The following is a 20,000-nucleotide window of genomic DNA, read 5'->3' as shown; positions in this document are numbered from 1 at the left end:
ACCTTGGCTAATAACAGCAGCTCCCAGCAGGTGTCACTTTCTCGTGGGATTCTCAGTTGCTCATAACCTGGACGGGAGTTTATTGGAAAGGAAATACGATAACTCAAAAGCAGATAACTGGATTATCGCGTGGAAAAGGTTGATATTGGAGTGTGTGGGTTGTGTGTGAAAGCAGGTTCAGCAGCTGTCCTCACCTTAAGATTGGTTTTTCAGTTGGTGGTGTAATATTTGTCTACTCTGCCATCCATCCCTCCCTCTCTCTCTCTCTCTCTCTGGGTGTGCGACTATGAAATGTCATGTCAATCCTCCCTCTCTCTCTCTCTGGGTGTGCGAGTATGAAATGTCATGACAACCCTCCCTCTCTCTCCCTCTCTCTCTGGGTGTGCGAGTATGAAATGTCATGCGGTTCAATTACAATTGAAAGAAGACCTTCTAATTAGACAATGCGAGAGAGAGAATGAGTTTGAGAGAGAGACGGGTAGAGAGAGAGCGAGAGAGAGAGAGCCATCTGTTTGTCCCACGCTGTGGCGTACTGGGCGCGCTCACAGAGAGAGAGAGTGTGCCTGGCAGATGTCCAGAATGAGACATGGCCATGCCAGACATACAAACCCATTTACAATCCATAGTAGCTGTGGGCTGTGCTTAGCAGGATCCTGGCCTGACCCCCATTTCAAGTTTGCTCTCTGTCCCCTTTTTCCTTACCTTCATGCTTTCTTGTTTCTTTTCTCCTAAATGTCGGCTATTTCAATTATTTTCCGGCTTGTGATTTGTGTTTTCTGTGCAGTTCGGAAGTGAAGCATCATGGATTTTGCGTCACATCTGTGAAACTAGCACTGTATTTAAGTGGTAATCCTCCTTTAATTGGGCTGAGTGCTGTTTCTGCACTGCATTTCCCAGACATCACCTGTCAATCAAGCAGTCCAGTGCGTCCAGTAGCCTACTGATGTATTTTTCCTTGTATTTTCTGTAGGTGGCGCTCTTTTCTTTGTCTGTACAGCCACGGTGGCTATCACTGTCACTGCTCATCCTAACGACCTACTTCTTCTATTTATTCCAATTAAACTGCTGTTGCTGCTGCTGGAAATGTAACATGTGTCACTTTCCCATCAAAGACCTACCACCAGACAGGTGTTTTAACAGCACATGTAAACGCTTGGTTGAATCATTACTGTGTTGTATCAATAGTGATATCAGAGTTGCAAAACAGACAAAACAGAGATTTATTTATATGAAAATGTGCTTATTACTCGAGCCGTCTTAAGGTTAATTCAAACTTGAGCTACATTTTAAGAATAACTACTTTTTGACGAAACCTCAAACTGTAATCTTATAATTCCCAGGTCAGGATATGAAGCTACACACTGTGTGTGTGTGTGTGTGTGTGTGTGTGTGTGTGTGTGTGTGTGTGTGTGTGTGTGTGTGTGTGTGTGTGTGTGTGTGTGCGTGTGTGTGCGTATGTGTGCGCATGTGCGTGCCTGCACATGTGTGCGTATGTGTGTGTGCGTGCGTGTGTGCACGTGCGTGCGTGTACATATGTGTGTGTGCGTGCGTGTGTGCACGTGCGTGCGTGCGTGTGCGTATGTGTGTGCATGCGTATGTGTGTGCACGTGTGTGTGTGTGTGTGTGTGTGTAAATGACGCAGTTTGTTGTGTTACCTTCTCGTGGATCTCCTGCGTTGACTGGGCATCACAGAAAGCCACGGTGGCCACGTCTTTCAGGATGGGCATCTCCACGGTGCAGTCACGCCCATCCAGCAGCGCCACCAGGGGGCGCGGGTGCATGGGCCCGTTCATGATGGGTGGCCTGATGCCTACACACATGCACACAAGACAGAATGAGTTTAGAGAGGAACTTTCTGTGTGTGAGGGACAGACTGTGAGAGACAGAGAGAGAGGGACAGAAAATAATAACATCGCAGTTGGAGGCAGTGTAGCATTACAGGAAATCAGCATGCCGATTCCATATACTGCAGAGATGAAAGAGCTACATAACACAACCACTTTGATCTCCCACAGAGAAGCAGAACTCCTCCATTTCATCTGCATCTTCTAGGAAACCTCGCATCAACTTCTCAACAATTAACTCCATCCGGTTGTTTTTCTATCAGATCCATCATATTCAAATGCACATTTAGTCGCAGGGTCAAGACACGTTTCATACAGACGGGAGCTGATGTCAGTTGTCAGTTATAATGAGAACACCACTGCAAAAAGATATGAGATTCCCGCTGGGCGCGGATGCTTTCTTCCTTCATCCGCATCCCATAATGTTTGTGCTTCGTCGTTGGACTGGCGCAGTTGCTATGACAACTGTGGCAGTAGGGGGGAAATAATTTCCTGGAGCTATTTGTGAGGTCATCTTTCATGGCTACTTGTTTTTCCCCCGACAGTATGTACTTTTGACTGACTCCTTGAGGAGCAGGTGGTAAGCAGGGAGGCAGGTGGGACAATTACTAGGTAGTTAGAGATCGGGGAGGTAGGCAGGTAAATAGGTAGGTAAATAGGTAGGTATAAGGGAAAATGCACTTTTAAAGTTCCCAAAATGCAATTTGGATGTTTTTATGTCTGGAGCACTGGAGCAAATTCATTTCCCCATGCGGGATAATAAAGTTGATCTGTATCTGTGAAATGAAAAGTGAAGAGGCAAACAATACAGCTGATTATTAGGAATTCTGTTCATTTTCATTGAGTTTTCATATATTTACACATGAATGTGAATACTAACTGGATACACCTTGGAGATTAATACATGCTATCTATCGTATCTTTCCAGTGCATTGTGAGTTTTGGATCAGAAAACAACTGAGCAATGCAGCCTGACACCACAGTATGTTACGATCATTCAGATTCAGATTCAGATTCAGAAAACTTTATTTATCCCCGAGGGACAATTCAGTTTCTGCAGTTCATCACCGTTGCGGGTAAACACGTTGTATCTCAGTCCTAAATCACAAGATACAAAATACATACGGTACATACACAAGAAGATAAACAAGAGAGAAGCTCAGTGTGATCAAACAGAGGGGAAGGGGTGGTAAATACAGAGGTGGGTCAACTATCCAAGGTGAGTAGTTTACCCACTTTGTTTCCCCTCATTGATCGCTACAGGTGATCTGAAAATAGTGAGTAAACTCCTTGAATCATTTCAAAGAGGTGGGTAAACTGTGTTTACCCTCTGGTTAGTTACGAATAACACAAAGCAAATCTTAGCGGTACAAACTGAGTGTTTATGTGCCAATTTGCAACACAACTTTTCATTCCCATTTCAGGGTAGCTGGTGCACTGCAAAAAATCTCAACACTTTATTTACTAAAAAAAATTATAATTTTCCTCAAAATAGATGGAAAAAAATCTGCCAGGAGGGGGTTCAATAATTTCACTTGATCTGGCTCATTCTGACTTGTTTCAAGAAAAGTCCCTGAAACAAGAAACTGCATTGGAAAAGTGGAGTTTTCTCACCTCCTTGGCATAATGTATCTTGTTTCGAGAAAGGTTGTGAAGGCTGAATACAACACTGTTAATATAAAACCGTTCAAACCAGGTGGCAAGATCTGTTTCCAGAATGAGAGACAGCCACTCACTGAAGTCTGTCAATAAATGAGAAAGTTTGTTTTTATTTGTTTTTAGTTTTGTTTCATCAAATCATCCCCTCAGCATTACCCTGCCTGAGAGCACCAGGTCGTATTACCCTGAGAGCACCAGGCCTTACCGCACGATAAGTGGCATTTAACATGGCAGGCTTAACAGGAGTGTTGGTGACTGATTTGATTACGATTTATTTTTTTTAGGTCTCCTCAACTCTCCTTAACTGAAATTTCCTGAACTAAAACCGGACGTTATACTGTATACGCAGAAGGATCATTTGTGAAACGGGAGATGCCATCCACCTTCACTCTGCCTGTATCTGTCTTGACCTCTCCCTCTGAAGAGTGAGTGAGGGCTTCATCATTGAGATGCCTGACAGCCAGGCGGACTGACTGACGCAGGCCAATGCAGCTGAATGGCAGCCAGAGACGGAGGAAAGATGAGACAATTTGTGTGTAATTGGGAAGTCCTTGACATGAAAAGGTTTTGACAGCTCTCGAGAACGCTGCGGATGGAATAACTGCAGACTTGTGTCTGTCTCCACTGCTGCTCATTGCTGCCGTCATTTCTGACTATTTTCCGTCTGCGTGGGCTGACATCGCCAATAAGAAACCGTTTCTGTCGGTAAGACCTCCAAGATGTGAACACATTTGGCATAATGGCACCCCCCCCCCTCCCCCCCCCCCCCCCAAGTTTCAGACTGTTGCGTGAACTAACATGATGAGGAAGGAGGCATCAGATCATTGAACCATTTCCACGTCAGTATTTGAGGGTCTCTCCAACTTTTTGAATGAAGAACAATGAAGGATCTCAGAGCAGAGGGTAGCGCCGCGGTAGACTAAATATTAGACAATCAGGCTTGTGGCTAGAAGTTCGGTGGTCCAGTTCCCTCAAATTAGTTAGGAACATCTAACATCAAGTCACTTGAAAAAGAATATTCCACCATCAGATATTCTTATTGCAATACTATACTCAATGTGAGATGTTCAATGCATTCCAGGAGTTGATGACGTGTTAGAATTGACTTTTTTGGTGTACCCATTCATACCTGCCAACATTAGACTGTGAAAAAGAGGGAGATTTTTTGGGGTACTGGCAAGTGCACCCCTCTGAGGAGCGGGGTCCGTCAGGTCCGTCAAATCTCTGGCAGTGATGTGATCTGTTGTTCTGTCGATTTATGCTGCCTTATCAAAAGATGCGACCTTATCTGTAAAGGGGCGACTCTTGGGTACCCCATAGAACCCATTTGGATTCAGATAGCTTTATGAGGTGAGAGGTCAAGGGACCCGTTTGAAAATGTTTTTTTCCCCCCGCCAAAATGTAGCCTAACTTTGGAGCGTTATTTAGCCCCCTTCCTGACAGGCTAGCATGACATGGTTGGTACCAATGGATGCCTTAGGACCTTAGGTCATCTAGTTTCATATGACACCAGAAACGTACTCTGGCTTTAAAACTGAGCTATTTGATTTGTATCACTATGAAATGTGGAGATTAACGAGATAAATTACCAATCGGGAGCAGAGCAGAACAAAGAGTTAAAAATAGGGAGACCCCCGTGAAAATCGGGAATGTTGGCAGGTATGACCCACTTTCCCTCAACCTGACTCGCCTACTTCTACTTCAGTGAGTTATTTCCTACGTTTCCCAGAGTGCCTTAATTAATACAACCCCCGGGGAACGGGCCTGAACTTGCTGCATTCAGTATGCAGGTGGAGCGCGTGATAGCAATAATGATAGCACAGTAACAGGAAGTGTTTAAATGTGAAGCAGAGTGGTACTTATCACAGCAAGACACTTTGCTGGATATACTGTACTCTATGTAGAATCTAGATGATAGTCTCACATAAATGACTACTTTTTAGAAAAGGAATATTTATTTAGCAGCATAGTCTTTACATTCATGGTGATTTGGATGGTTACACAGATAAGTGGTCTAAGTGGTTTTTCTCTGCTAGTTGAGTAGTTGAGTGAGCCAGTGTGCGTGCCTGCGTAAGATATGTACGGTGGCTATATGCATTTGAATGTGGTGGTTCTTGCTATGCTGTAGTGTTGCACCTAGAATATTTGGTGGCACTGGTGGTTGCTGTCATTTGAGTTTTGGTTGCATGTGGTTTTGGGCAGCAGGGGGCGCCTCGGGGCTAGACAGATCATCCCACAACTGCCAGTGTCCTGTCAAAGACCTGTCAAGACAGACACCTGCCTGTTCACTCATTGTAAGCAATTGTAATCAGTGTCAACTAAATGTCTGAAATATTAACATCTCTGTCTTGGCCCCACTTTTGAGTAAAGCAGATTGAAACAGAGAGAACTAGTCGGAGGCTATAACATAGTAGGTGGGTTCTGTCTGTTTAAATTTTTGTCCCACTGATGATGTCACAGCACTGATGATGCCTATGACATCATTATTGGCCAAAATAATCTCATGATTGATCACTGATGATGTCATAGGCAGTTAGGCACTGATGATGTCATAGGCATTGTTACATCATCGGTGAGAGTGATGTCATCAGTGAGGCGAAGTTGAGCAATTGTGCGCTGCGCATGCGAATAGAGCAGGCGAGGCCACGCAGCAGTCGAGCTGCGTGCGACAAGCCCGCGCAGCATTGGATAAAAGCACTGCCACTGACTAAACAAAAGGCAAAGATTTGTTTCGTGTTCTGAAGTGAAATTGGGCTCAAATGTAATCGTTTCCTTTTTGGGTCACGTTTTGTCGAGCAGCGGTGGCATCGTTATCTCTGTCACTTGTGTCAGCATTCTCTCTCACACACACACACACTCTCTCTCTCTCCAGTCTTCCTGCCTGCCTTCACTACGCTAAGGAAACATTGCACAATGAGCAATTTCACTTTCCTTTGACAACAAAGAACCGAACATTTGAGGTATTTTAGCAGAACTCATCAGACAGAAGTGCTGCCCAGCGAGCCTGCAACTTAATTCAATCCATCACTCAATTTCAGGAAGTTCTTTTTTTATCAGCATCTATAGACAGATTATAGATGAATAAACTTGATCTGAAGAAAAGGCCCCACAGTTGTGGCAGGCCTGTGCCAATAAGGTGAAACTCAAAGCCTAGCCTGCTCACCAAAGCCTTGTGTAGCCTGGTAGAACATGAGCTTTCTGTAACAGGATTCACCTGGAGCCTTTTGCACTTACACGTCAATATCAAATCAATGGTGCAGAGCTGAGAAATTGTGATTGAACAGGAACAGAAAGCGCAATGTTAAGAGTTCATGCTGGACTCATACAAATATAGTTTATATTGTTTTGAAACAGCACAGCCTTCATCGTAACTTGTAACTGGACTGTAAGTGTCACACTCTATTTTGGCCTACAGACTCATCTTCCATATGGTCAATAATATCAGCTGGTCATTGAGCACAAATAGCTGAGTGCAAAGAGGGTGACAGAATGTTCGGGGAATCGGGGTGTGTGTGTGTGTGTGTGTGTGTGTGAGAGAGAGAGAGAGGCAGAGTCCACTTGAGCAAAAACCGTAGTATGAAAAGGGTCCTTAATGGCCCTAATGGGGAAATGGAGTTTTTGGAGAGTAACAGAGATTCCAGACATTCAGTCAGAGTGAGGGAGGAAATAGCTCTCATTCCAAACACCAAGCGTGACCTTGGGAGGACCAGCCGGCTCTACTGGCTGCTGCTGAGTACTGCTATAATAAAAGACTGTCTCACTCTCTCTCACTCAGTGCCATATACTCTCTCTCACTCTCTCTCACTCAGTGCCATATACTCTCTCTCACTCTCTCTCACTCAGTGCCATATACTCTCTCTCACTCTCACTCAGTGCCATATACTCTCTTTCACTCAGTGCCATATACTCTCTCACTCTCTCTCACTCAGTGCCATATACTCTCTCTCACTCAGTGCCATATTCTCTCTCTCACTCTGTGCCATATTCTCTCTCACTCTCTCTCACTCTGTGCCATATTCTCTCTCACTCTCTCTCACTCAGTGCCATATTCTCTCTCACTCTCTCTCACTCAGTGCCATATTCTCTCTCACTCTCTCTCACTCAGTGCCATATTCTCTCTCACTCTCTCTCACTCAGTGCCATATTCTCTCTCTCTCACTCAGTGCCATATTCTCTCTCACTCTCTCTCACTCAGTGCCATATTCTCTCTCTCTCACTCAGTGCCATATTCTCTCTCTCACTCTCTCTCACTCAGTGCCATATTCTCTCTCTCACTCTATTTAGTCCTAAATGGTAAAAGTAAACCGTCTCCATCTCTCTCTCTTATCTCTCTCTCCCTCTCTCATTATATCCAATAGTCATCCACTCTGTCTCTCGACTCCCCCTGTCTCGCCCCAGGGTCGGGTGACTGCTGGGAGCTTTCACAGGGCAAACAGACCTGACAGCCAACTGGGGGCCACAGCTCCACTGCTGCTCTCGCCATCCACCCAGCTTCTCTACAAACCAGTCTTTGGTTCAGATTCACAAGGACCAAGATGCACAGTAAACAGTTTGAGGCAAGGCTGAGGGCCCCTTCTGACCCGAACAGGAACAGCAAGGAGCAAAGTTGACTAAACTAAACTAAACTAAAGTACTAGTAGAAAAACTGTTGCTTGGTCATGTGACCTGTATGTATTTAGCACACCTGTGAGTGCTTATGTAATTTTGTTGGGGTAATCTGAAGAAGCTACAGGCGGAATGCATTGTTCGCTCTTGAAAAAAATCACAGTAAAGTTGACCTGATTCGCTACTAGCTTTGCATGGGGAGTTCTTTTCACAAGAGAAAAGTACTGTTGGTAATAACTGTTAGCTAAAAACACGGTCCATCTGCATAGTAACATAATTCTGCTTGTGTACAACACGGTCTTAAGCTTATCCAAACCTTCAGAAGAGAAGGGGGGGGGGGGGGGGGGAGGAAAATGTGTTGAAATGGAATTATCTGCCAGTGCAGTAAGGGTGATTTCACTCAAACAAATCCTAAGTTAAGCTTTTTTTTTTTTATACTTTTTATTGTCATCTTGTATTTATATACGTTACATCTTGCTCATATTGTTTTGTAATGATGGCAATTTTTTTTTTCTTTTTTTATAAGTATAATAAAGACAAAGAAATGCTTATAAACATACGTACATAACATACATTCCATACATAACATGGGTGTATGCTTCACCCTGTGATGCTCCACGTAACCTACAGATACAAGTACAAATGCAAAGTGCCTGTAGACATAAAAAAAAGAAAAGAAAAAGAAAAGAAAAGAAAAAAGAAGACAAAAATAAATAAAATAAAAATAAAAATACAAATACAAGTAAAATAAAATAAAATACAAAAAAATAAATAGTGCTCCCCTATGTGACTGTCGACATTGGTATATGAAACATCAATTCACACATTTCAGGTCATTATTGGTATTTTGTCTAGTTACACTGAGAGAGATTACTTAACCGCCTGGTAGTAATTTGACCAGTTAGACCATCTGTCTTCAAATAGTATCAGATTCCCCCGAATCTTATAAGTTAGATACTCCATCTGGTAAATTTGTTGAACCGTTTCTCTCCATTTGTTTGCCGAAGGGCTTATTTTTTGAAGCCAATTTCTTGTTATTTGCTTCAGAGCTGTTATACGCAGTATCCTCACTAGGTATTTGTCATTTTTATTTTTTATTTCTTCCACCGTTCTGCCCAACAACACAGAGTTTACATCCAGATGGATGGCAGTCCTTAAGATGGTGTTAATTTCCTTCTGTATATTGTTCCAAAACGGTTGTAATACTGGGCAAAACCAAAAGATGTGGCCAAAGTTGGCATAAGGTTCACCACACTCCCTCCAGCAGTTTGGCAAAGTGTTACCGTTATATTTAGCTTGTTGTACTGGTGTTATAAAGTACCGTGATTGTATTTTCCATGCATACTCTCTCCAATAAGGAGAGGCTGTCGTCGTGTGTACATTCCGGTTCATTTCCTTCCAAATGACCTCCGATATGTTTGTATTAAGTTCTTCTTCCCATTTTAGTTTTGCCTTTGTGTCTTGTTGCTTATGGCTATTTTCTAAAATAGCATAAACTGCTGAGATTTGGTGTGGTATTCTGACCTTGCCATAATTATTTACCAAAAATTTAACCAGTGGATGAAGCGTATTTCTAGTCTTCCCTCTTATTTTACTTTTCTGAATGTAACTTCTTATTTGTAAATATCGGAAGAGGTGGGAGTGTGGTAAATCATAAAGTTGCTTTAAGGATTCAAATGACATGATTCCATTCTCATTTAAACATTGTCCAACTATAGTCAGTCCTTTCTGTGCCCATATATTAAAAGTTATACCGTGAGTATTGGGAGTGAAATCGGGGTCCTCCTGTATCTCTCTCAGTGCAATAAGATCATCCTTTATTTCAAAATTTCTCTTAATTCGACTCCAAGTCTCCAAAGTATTTCTGATCATTGAACTGTCTGTTACTTTTGTCTTTCGTGGGTTCTCTGTACAAAAAAGTATGTTTTTTATTGAAACATGACACATATGCTTCTCAATCAACCTCCACCTTGCTTCAGAATTGTCGTTTAACCAAGTGCGTGTTGACTGCATTTGAGCTGCATAGTAGTAGTGTTTTAGATTGGGAAGAGCAAGTCCTCCCTTCTCTTTAGCCATTTTAAGTGTCTTCATTTTAACTCTCGGTTTTTTATCATCCCACACAAATTTACTTAACATTCTATCCCATGTTTTAAAGACATTTGCACTTATACACACAGGTAATGTCTGAAATAAAAACAGAAACCTGGGGAGTACATTCATTCTGATTGCATCTATTTTTCCACCCAACGATAGAATAGCAGTTCTCCACCGGTTTAGGTCTTGTCTAATTTGTACTTCAAGACAGTTGTAATTCGATTCATAAATTAACTTAATATTCTTTGGTATAACAATACCCAAATATTTCACTTTGTCCTTGTCCCATTGCCATAGATATTTTTCTTTCAGTTCTCTGCTGACAGGGGCTCCTACAACCATTGCTTCGCATTTCTGCATGTTTAATTTATAGCCAGAAGCTAGACCATAATCATTAATAGTTTGCATGAGTGCTGGTAGTGATTTCTCTAAGTTTGTGAGATACAGGACCACATCGTCTGCGTATAACGCCAATTTGTGCTGGTCCTCTGCTATTTTCACCCCTTCGATTTCATCAAACATCCTGATGTATTCTGCCAGAGGTTCGATACAAATTGCAAAAATTAAAGAAGACAATGGATCCCCTTGTTTTGTCCCCCGTTTTAGCTCAAAGCTGTCTGAGAGGGTTCCATTTGTTCTGACCTGTGCTCTTGATGTTTTGTACATTGCTTGAAGCCATTTGATAAAAGTGTCATGGAAGCCAAACTTAATACATGTTTCTAAAATAAATGTCCATGACACCCTATCGAAGGCTTTCTCAGCGTCTAAGGTAAGAATCAGTGTTTGAATATTCTTTTTCTGTGAGTAATCTATTATATTCAAAGTCCGTCTAACATTATCACAAAGATATCTATCTGGGATAAAGCCTGTTTGGTCTGGGTTTATAATATGCGGAATAATCTTTGACAGTCTATTTGCTATGATGCTACTTAATAGTTTTTGGTCTACATTCAAAAGAGTTATTGGTCTATATGATCCACAGTCCGTAGGGTCCTTATTATCTTTGTGTATAACTGTAATTATGGAGTTACACCATGTATTTGGCCACTGACCGTGGTCCAACGCCCAGTTAAAAGTTTTTTCTAAAATTGGCAGTAATTCTATGACAAATTCCCTATAAAATTCCCCTGTGTACCCGTCGCTCCCTGGGCATTTACCCTTTTTTAACTTATTTATAACTATTTTAATCTCATCCATTGTAATTGGTAGCGTCAGGTCATTATTTTGTCTTTCAGTTAACTGCGGTAATTCTATCCCAGATAGATATTCCCTGATTCTATTTCGAGGGAGTAGATTGTCATCAGGACTATACAGTTGTTTGTAGTATTTTGCAAACTCTTGTGCTATTTCTTGTTTGCCTTTAACAATTGTATTTCTGGTTTGATCTTTGATAAAAGCAATGTTTGATTTTATCTGTTGTTTTTTTAATTTATAAGCCAAGATTTTCATTGCTTTTGCTCCGCTATCAAAGTATTGTTGTTTAGTAAATATCAATGATTTCTCTACCTTATCTGTTAGTAATCGGTCATATTCTTTCCTTAGTTCATTCAGAGAGCACAAGTCAGAACTATTTCCTTTAGCCTTATGTTTCAATTCCAAAATCTTTATTGATTGTTCTATTTCCTTTACTCTTTTTTCCCTCTGTTTCTTCTTGTATGATGCAAATGAAATAATTTCCCCTCTCAATACTACTTTTGCTCCCTCCCACAATATTACAGGGGAGACTTCTTCTGTATCGTTAATTTCTAAGTAATTTTTTATAATTGATCTTATTTTAATCTTAAAGTCTACCATTTGTATCAGGGAGTTATTTAGCCTCCACACTGTCCGGCCCCTTTTCAAGTCAAGATTCAGTTTCATAGTTATCAAAGCGTGGTCTGAAAGTGTAATTAAATTTATGTTGCATTCTATTACACTTGACAGGTGGTTCTTAAACAGAAAAAAATAATCTAATCTTGAGTATTTACCATATACTTTTGAGAAGAAAGTGTAATCTCTTTCTTTCGGGTGAAGAGTCCTCCACACGTCTATCAACCCTAATTCCTTGACTGCTCCTCTCATTATTTTAGCAGCTTGGTCTGAGCTATGCTGTCTACCACTTTGTGTATCCATACTTGGGTCCATAATTAAATTTAGATCACCTGCAGTGATTGTCATTCCTCTACTTTCTAAAACTATTATTTCTACAACCTTTTTGATTAAGTCCGGGCCTTCTTCAGGGGGATTGTAAACATTCATAAATGAAACCATTACCTCATCAATCTTTCCGACTATCATTACATATCTTCCTTCCTTATCTGCAATCAACTTGTCCAAAGTAAAAGCTATTTGGGGCATTATTAAAATAGCAACACCCCTTCTTGAAGACTTATATGATGAGTGATAAACCTGAGCGTTTGTAAATTTCTTTAGTTTTTCATGTTCTATTTTCACTAAGTGTGTTTCCTGTAGGAAGATTATTTCTCCTGCTTCCTTTTTTAGTTGTTGTAACAGCTTCTTACGCTTAATTGGGTTGTTGATACCGTTCACATTATATGAGATTATCTTTAAAGTTTTCATTTATTGGAGGGGGTTAGCATATAAGGTAATTTACCATTCAATTTATAGTCCATGTTATATAAGGGGTCTTTAATGACTCCATTTTCCAAATATCTGACCTTATGATTGACAGCAACGTGAGTAAGTGGATAACATACAAGCAACATACCAAAACAAAATAAGCAAAAAACAAGAACAAAAAAGAAAACAGAAAAATCAGTGACTTCCAAAGGTGGCAGTCACTATGAGACTGCCAAACGGATAAAGATTCCCTAAATATAAATGGGAATCTGGGGCTTTTCCTCCAAAAGTGCCCCTAATGAAGAAGCGACTACAGTTTCCCAGACGAAGGAATCTGCGTTGTAGATCGCTGTAATTTTGCACCCCCCCCCCCCCCCCCACATGTCTAGGTGGCTTATTTTTCAAACTAGTTCCTTTACAGGTTAGTTTTTCCTCCCCTTACATATTTTACTCTGAGTCTCTCCCTCCTACTATTATTGATTACTTGTAATGTCAAATATTGGCAAAACATCTGGAAGTCTAAGTTAAGCTTGATAAGTCGGGAAACAAGATTTTTGCAGTGTTTGAGTTGGCAGACTAAGTCACGTTCCCCGATATGAAAATTGGGTCCCTTGGAAAATGTGTAATCAGACTAAAATAACGCCACCGCCATCTGACTGAGGTTTACAGATGGAAAAAGCAACCGCCAAATGACTGTTGGACCGCATGCGGCCTGCTGGGATAAGCCTCGCGGGCCGGCTGGATCCAGCTGTCACTGACCAGCTCACATGAGCAACTGTAATTTTTTTTATCCTTGGAGGAATGAGACCATGTTTTTGCACTGTCAGTCAACACAGACAATCTGTCAAAGATGAACGATTACCGTGTCTTTTAAATGTATGCATAATAATGATTTGTCTGATGATTTTCACTGTTATCCCCCAACTACAAAGCAAAATAGTTTTGGAAATCAACTCTCCATTTGTCAATATGAATATTATACTCTGCTTATGCTCTGGACTTGTGCAGCCTGACTTGCTCAAATAGAACTGGAACTTTGGAGTGATTTTATTTATTTATCATACATTGAATCCAATGAAACAAGTTGTCAGTACAATCTGGATGGCCTGACATTGGTCGAGGGCTAATTACACAATCTTATTACTTTACCTTTTAATCAGCCAATCAGATCATTCTTTACATTCAAATACACCAATCTAATTACACAAATGGATTTGAACTGACCAATGAGATTATGCTTAGGTCTTTTATCTAGCCAGCTTCCATGAGCAACTGTAATTTTGTTTATCCTAGGAGGATAGTTTTTGCACTGTCAGTCAACACAGACAATGTCAAAGATCAACGATTATCGTGTCTTTTAAACGTAGGGGGGGCGGGGCCACCGGGAAGTCTGCCAGCCCCGATGCAGAGCGAGCTGCCAAAAAGTCAAAGCATGGAAGTCCCTGGGTTCAACCTCAAGAGCAGAATGGAAGAGCATGCGTCACAGCAAGTTCCTACATCACATCCTACATCACAGCAAGCTCCTACATCACATCATCACATCCTACATCACATCCTACATCACAACAAGCTGCTACACTCTTAAAGAAGGACGTTTGATTTCCAGCACATCTGCATGTGTAGTTTGCTGTGACACATGTGTGTTACATTACAACAAAACTTGTTAACTGTGCTTGTGCAATAACTGTCCAAAAGCTGTGTCTCAATAACTGCAATTTCTGTCTCATAGCTTTGCTTATAATAGATCGATAAACCATGGTGCAATATCTGACTCACCATAGTTTACATATACTACACTGTACATATGGTAGGTATACAATTATTTTTTTTATGTTATTCCTTCTTATATTTATAGGTCTACATCACACTCATTGTATATAATGTAAATAGCAACTAACTTACTTTATATATGATCGCTGTTTTAGCTTGTATTGTATTTTGTATTTTCTTTTCCCCCCTTTGTAAGTATAGAGAGAGCAATGTATACCGGAGTCAGATTCCCTACATACTTGGCCACTAAAGCCGATTCTGATTCTGAAACACCATGTGTCTTGTCAATGTGTTTTATTAGCATGTGTTGAAAATGACGTGCTTTTTAAGACTGACACTTCTCATTCATACACACCATAGCCCACAGCCCAAGACTGACTAAGACAATATGGAGCTGTCTAACACGTGTATTATTAGGCCTCCCAGATTCCAGATGCGTTGCGATCAAAGCTGGTGTCAACTCAATTCAAATCATTCAAACTACAATCCATTTACTACCACACCACACTCATTCTCAATTCTTTGCAAAGTCAATGATGTCAGATGGCTTTTGGTGTTTGAATTGGGAAGAAAACTGATCTTGCTGGAATGAAATCTCCTTTCAGTCTCTCCCTACCTGAATGGAAGCGGGGTTGAACCTCAGTCTCTCCCTACCTGAATGGAAGCGGGGTTGGACCTCAGTCTCTCCCTACCTGAATGGAAGCGGGTTGGACCTCAGTCTCTCCCTAACTGAATGGAAGCGGGTTGGACCTCAGTCTCTCCCTACCTGAATGGAAGCGGGGTTGGACCTCAGTCTCTCCCTACCTGAATGGAAGCGGGTTGGACCTCAGTCTCTCCCTACCTGAATGGAAGTGGGTTGGACCTCAGTCTCTCCCTAACCGAATGGAAGCGGGTTGGACCTCAGTCTCTCCCTAACTGAATGGAAGCGGGTTGGACCTCAGTCTCTCCCTAACTGAATGGAAGCGGGGTTGGACCTCAGTCTCTCCCTACCTGAATGGAAGCGGGGTTGGACCTCAGTCTCTTCCTAACTGAATGGAAGCGGGGTTGGACCTCAGTCTCTCCCTACGTGAATGGAAGTGGGTTGGACCTCAGTCTTTCCCTACCTGAATGGAAGTGGGGTTGGACCTCAGTCTCTCCCTACCTGAATGGAAGCGGGGTTGGACCTCAGTCTCTCCCTAACTGAATGGAAGCGGGGTTGGACCTCAGTCTCTCCCTACCTGAATGGAAGTGGGGTTGGACCTCAGTCTCTCCCTACCTGAATGGAAGCGGGGTTGGACCTCAGTCTCTCCCTACCTGAATGGAAGCGGGGTTGGACCTGGCAGATAACAAATTCACACGGCTACAGATGCATGTGGACAGGAGAGGTGAGGAAGAGAGGACAGGAAAGGGAATGAAAGGAGAGGAGGGAGAGGAGAGGAGAGGGGAGGAAGAGTGGAGAGAGAGAGAGGAGGGGAGAGGAGAGGAGGGGGGGAGAGGGGAGGGAGGAAGTGAGGAGGGAGGAAGAGGGGAGGGAAAGGGGAGGGGAGGAAGAGAGGACAGGAAATAGAATGAAAGGAGAGGAGGAGAGGAGCGTTGCTGTGATCAGTCAGCAGCCAGCGAGCCACAGCAGGGCTGATTTATGAGGCTCCTGGCTACCGTGGCACACAGCAACATGGCAAACAGCCTATCTGTCCTGCCTTCTCTTCCACATTTCTCATATATGATCTGCCTCTCTCCACATCCTTCTCTCTCTGTGTTGATCTCCCACTCCCTCCATCTCTCATCTCCATCTCTTTCCCCCCACGTTCTCTCTCTCTCTCTCTCTTTGCTGTGTCTTTTCTGTAACCTGTCCCTCCCTTTTCTCCATATTGTTTAGCACTGGTCGTGAAGCTATGTTTTGTATATCAAGTTTTCTTTCATATTTCCCCCCATTTTCTCCCAATTGTACTTGGCCAATTCCCCCTGCTCTCACAGTCGTTGCTCCACCCCCTCTGCCAATCTGGGGAGAGTTGTAGACTAGCACATGCTTCCTCTGATACATGTGCTGTCACCAGCCACTTCTTTTCACCTGATAGCGAGGAGTTTCACTAGCAGGACATAGATAGAGTGTGGGAGGATCGTGCTAACGCCCCCGACCAGGCGCCCCGACCAACCAGAGGAGGAGCGACCAGGACACATACCCTTAAGCCAGCTTCCCACCTGCAGACATGGCCAATTGTGCCCGTATGGATGCCAGACCTAGCCAGAAGCAACACGGGGGTTCGAACCTGCGAGATTTTTTAAGTAAAATGCATCAATTTGGTGCACTCTGAGGGGAAGATTAAGAGGCTAGATCTATGAAGAACAACACACACCACTAAAGACATGCCTTTTAGACACCACCTCCAACTCATCAGAGCTCTGATATGAAAGCAGGTGACATGAACAAGGCATAGAACAATACTGATGTGAAAGCCAGAGCCATATTGAAATCACGTTGGTTGTATTATTATTATCATTATTATTATTATTAGTGTGCTTTATTTTAAATTCAACCATGTTCACTTCCTCTCATCACTTAACCCTTTATAGAGCAGCAGGGACATGCAGAGCATGTTAGAGGGGCAGGGGCTGGCAAAAAAGTGTTAACGTTTTTAGCCAGATTTAGAGCATTATCTCATTTTAAATTAACATTTGGATGATACTTGTCACAGAAAAATAACTCTACAAAAGTTAAATTTGCTGTTACAATACTGTGAGTGCTGCCTTCAGGGACGGCTTGGAAAGGGGAATTTCCATACAGAGCGAAATTAGAAATGCATTCAGGGTCTGGAGAGGGCACTTTTTACAGACGAGGAAATCCGTGGCAATCTTTTGGAGCAGCCTATAGCTTATAATTAGCAACTCAATTAACATTCTCAGCCATAATATGATGGCTGGTCAAACAGTAGCGTATTAAGCATGATTTTTTCAGTTTACCCACGATTTTTTCAGTTTAAAAAGTGGGGGGGACAGAATCAAGGTTTTGAAAAGTGGGAGGGGACATGTCCCCCCTGTCCCCAGTGGAAAATTTGCCCCTGTCCCCCAGTATACCTCACAAACTACCTCACCAGAGTAGGAGAAGCACACAGCCACAGCACCAGAGCTAGCCGAGCCAACCTACAGTCAGGTGCAAACGGAAAATTGGCCAATGTTCCTTTGCTTTCCAGGGGCCCAGTGAATGATCTGCTCCCACTGGATATTAAGGAGGCCTCAAGTCAAAGCACCTTTAAAGTTAAACTTAAGATGTGGCTGCTAGATAGGGTTCCTGAGTAAGGGACTAGGCAGAAATGGCATGTTGTATTAATTAGTCTTCTTTTGTTATGCTGTAATAGAGTAATTTTAGTTTTAGTACTAGATAGCCAGATTTTATTACGAAACTACAGTATGTGTGGTGCAATGTCTGTATATTTAATGTACTGTATGTCTAAGAGCAAGGACCACAACGGAATTAAGTTTTTATGTACTTTTTGGGTTATCCTTTTTTTAGAATTGCATGTACATTTAATGTATGGCATTTTTTTTTAAACGGATCATCAAATAAATCTATCTATCTATCTATCTATCTATCTATCTATCTATCTATCTATCTATCTATCTTCGATATTCTAGCATAAGCTTAAAGAAGGCTTGAACACCCAGGTAGCGCTTGACAGTGTGCACTTTCCGGCCCTGTGTAGCTCTGTACCCACACGGTTCAATTCCGATGGAGGAAAGAGGAAAAAACAGACACACCCCTCTCCTCCAGTCTTCCATCCCTCCTTCCCTCATGAGAGACTCAAGCACACAGACACACACACACACACACACACAAACACAAACACAACACACTCCTCATGTACCCACCCGCAGAGAGAGGCACGCAGGTGCATTCTCAGCACATACCACTATGCAGGTTGACTTGACACATGTAGTGATATATGACATGTGCATAGTGCACACACATGCACCTGCACATGCACGCAGGCACACACACACACACACACACACACACACATGAAAACATAAATATAGAAATACACAAAAGAAACACACACACACTTACACACCGACAAGGTCTTATTTGGCAGGTCCTGTATCAGCAAGTCTATTCAGGTTTGTCAGCTTTTTGTTTCCATTAAAGAGTCACCGCTAGCAAAACAGACGCAGAGCAGACAAGCTAACAGTTTGGCAGCAGCTTGGTTTGGGCGGCCAGCTTAGAGTCAAAGGTTTGCTGATAGTAATTCTGCTTCGAGCACTGTCATGCCACAACACACACTTGTCTAGTATGTGTGTGTGTGTGTGTGTGTGTGTGTGTGTGTGTGTGTGTGTACAGACTTCATTTCAATGCTTTGGTCATTCCTGTTACTTTTTTGTTTGAGTTGCAGATATTGTAACTCTTGATGATTCAATCAATCAATCAATCATTTATTGAATGTGACTGGTTGACCATGATCACATGGTACGGAGCACAGGCAAAACATACAAAAACAACAATATACCATGGCTAGAGCATAGCACATCATCATTTATACATCTATGGAATACATTGGTAGCCATTGTAAAAGGGTTTAGGGGGGTTTGCGAGATGATTTATGGGATAGGAAAAGATATTTCTGCTATACATAGTTGTGTTTGTTTTTCTGCTGAAATACTGAATAGATTTCAGCCTCGAGGCCTATAATTAATCAAAGTGAAAGCATGTAACCTGAAAGGGGTAAAATCATTGTGTGAGCTGTTCCGCACTCTGCATAACGCTGCCTGTAATGCAAGTATACACTGAAGGAGTGACGAGCCATGAAGGTTGAGAAGCAGTGGCCTACAACTGGATTACTGTGTAGTCATCAGGCCGTTATATTGGATTAACTGTTAATATGCACAAGAAAGTCACAATCACTTTGAAGCTTCAGCTGGTTTTGAGGTCAGTTAAGAGTAAATGCATCCTATGAATAGAGTAGTATAGCTACGGGGACAGTTATTGTATTGTAGATTTGCAGTTCCCAAACTGGGGTCCGGGAGGCAAAGAGGGGTCTTTGAGGGGCTTCCAGGGTTTAACTTATTTACTCAATTTATTTACTTCCTGCATTCACCCATGGTTAGCTCAATGAGAGAATGCGACTGCATAATAATGATTTATCCGATCAGAGTTTTAATTTGCTCCACTGTTACAGTATCTACAATGCAAAATAGTTTTGGAAATTAACTGTCCGTTTGTCAGTAAAGACTATTATACTCTGCTTATATTCACTTGACTTGTGCAGCCTGACTTGCTCAAATAGAACTGCAACGTTGAAGTGATTTTATTTATTTCTCATACATGGAAACAACGAATCCAATGAAACAAGAATCTGGATCGCCTGACATTGGTCGAGGGCTATTAATTACGCAATCTAATTGCGTTGCACCTTTTAATCAGCCAATCAGCTCATTCTTTACATTCAAATACACCAATCAAATTACACAAATGGGTTTTGAACTGACCAATGAGATTAT

At 42.0% G+C, this 20,000-nt stretch overlaps 1 protein-coding gene across 2 annotated transcripts in view; it reads right to left on the bottom strand.

Annotated features, from left to right (window-relative positions):
• ctbp1 (C-terminal binding protein 1) overlaps positions 1–20,000 on the bottom strand; it is a 33,752-nt gene that overhangs the window by 11,827 nt on the left and 1,925 nt on the right. For both annotated transcript variants that reach the window (XM_083651539.1, XM_083651540.1), the window contains exon 2: positions 1,656–1,810. In XM_083651539.1, coding sequence (XP_083507665.1) covers positions 1,656–1,810 — 155 coding nt within the window. The remainder of the gene's footprint in view (positions 1–1,655; positions 1,811–20,000) is intronic.

The sequence above is a fragment of the Poromitra crassiceps genome, assembly GCF_964638095.1.
Source record: "Poromitra crassiceps genome assembly, chromosome: 15".
NCBI classification, from domain to species: Eukaryota; Metazoa; Chordata; class Actinopteri; order Beryciformes; family Melamphaidae; genus Poromitra; species Poromitra crassiceps.
This window is presented reverse-complemented; position numbering and strand designations above follow the sequence as displayed.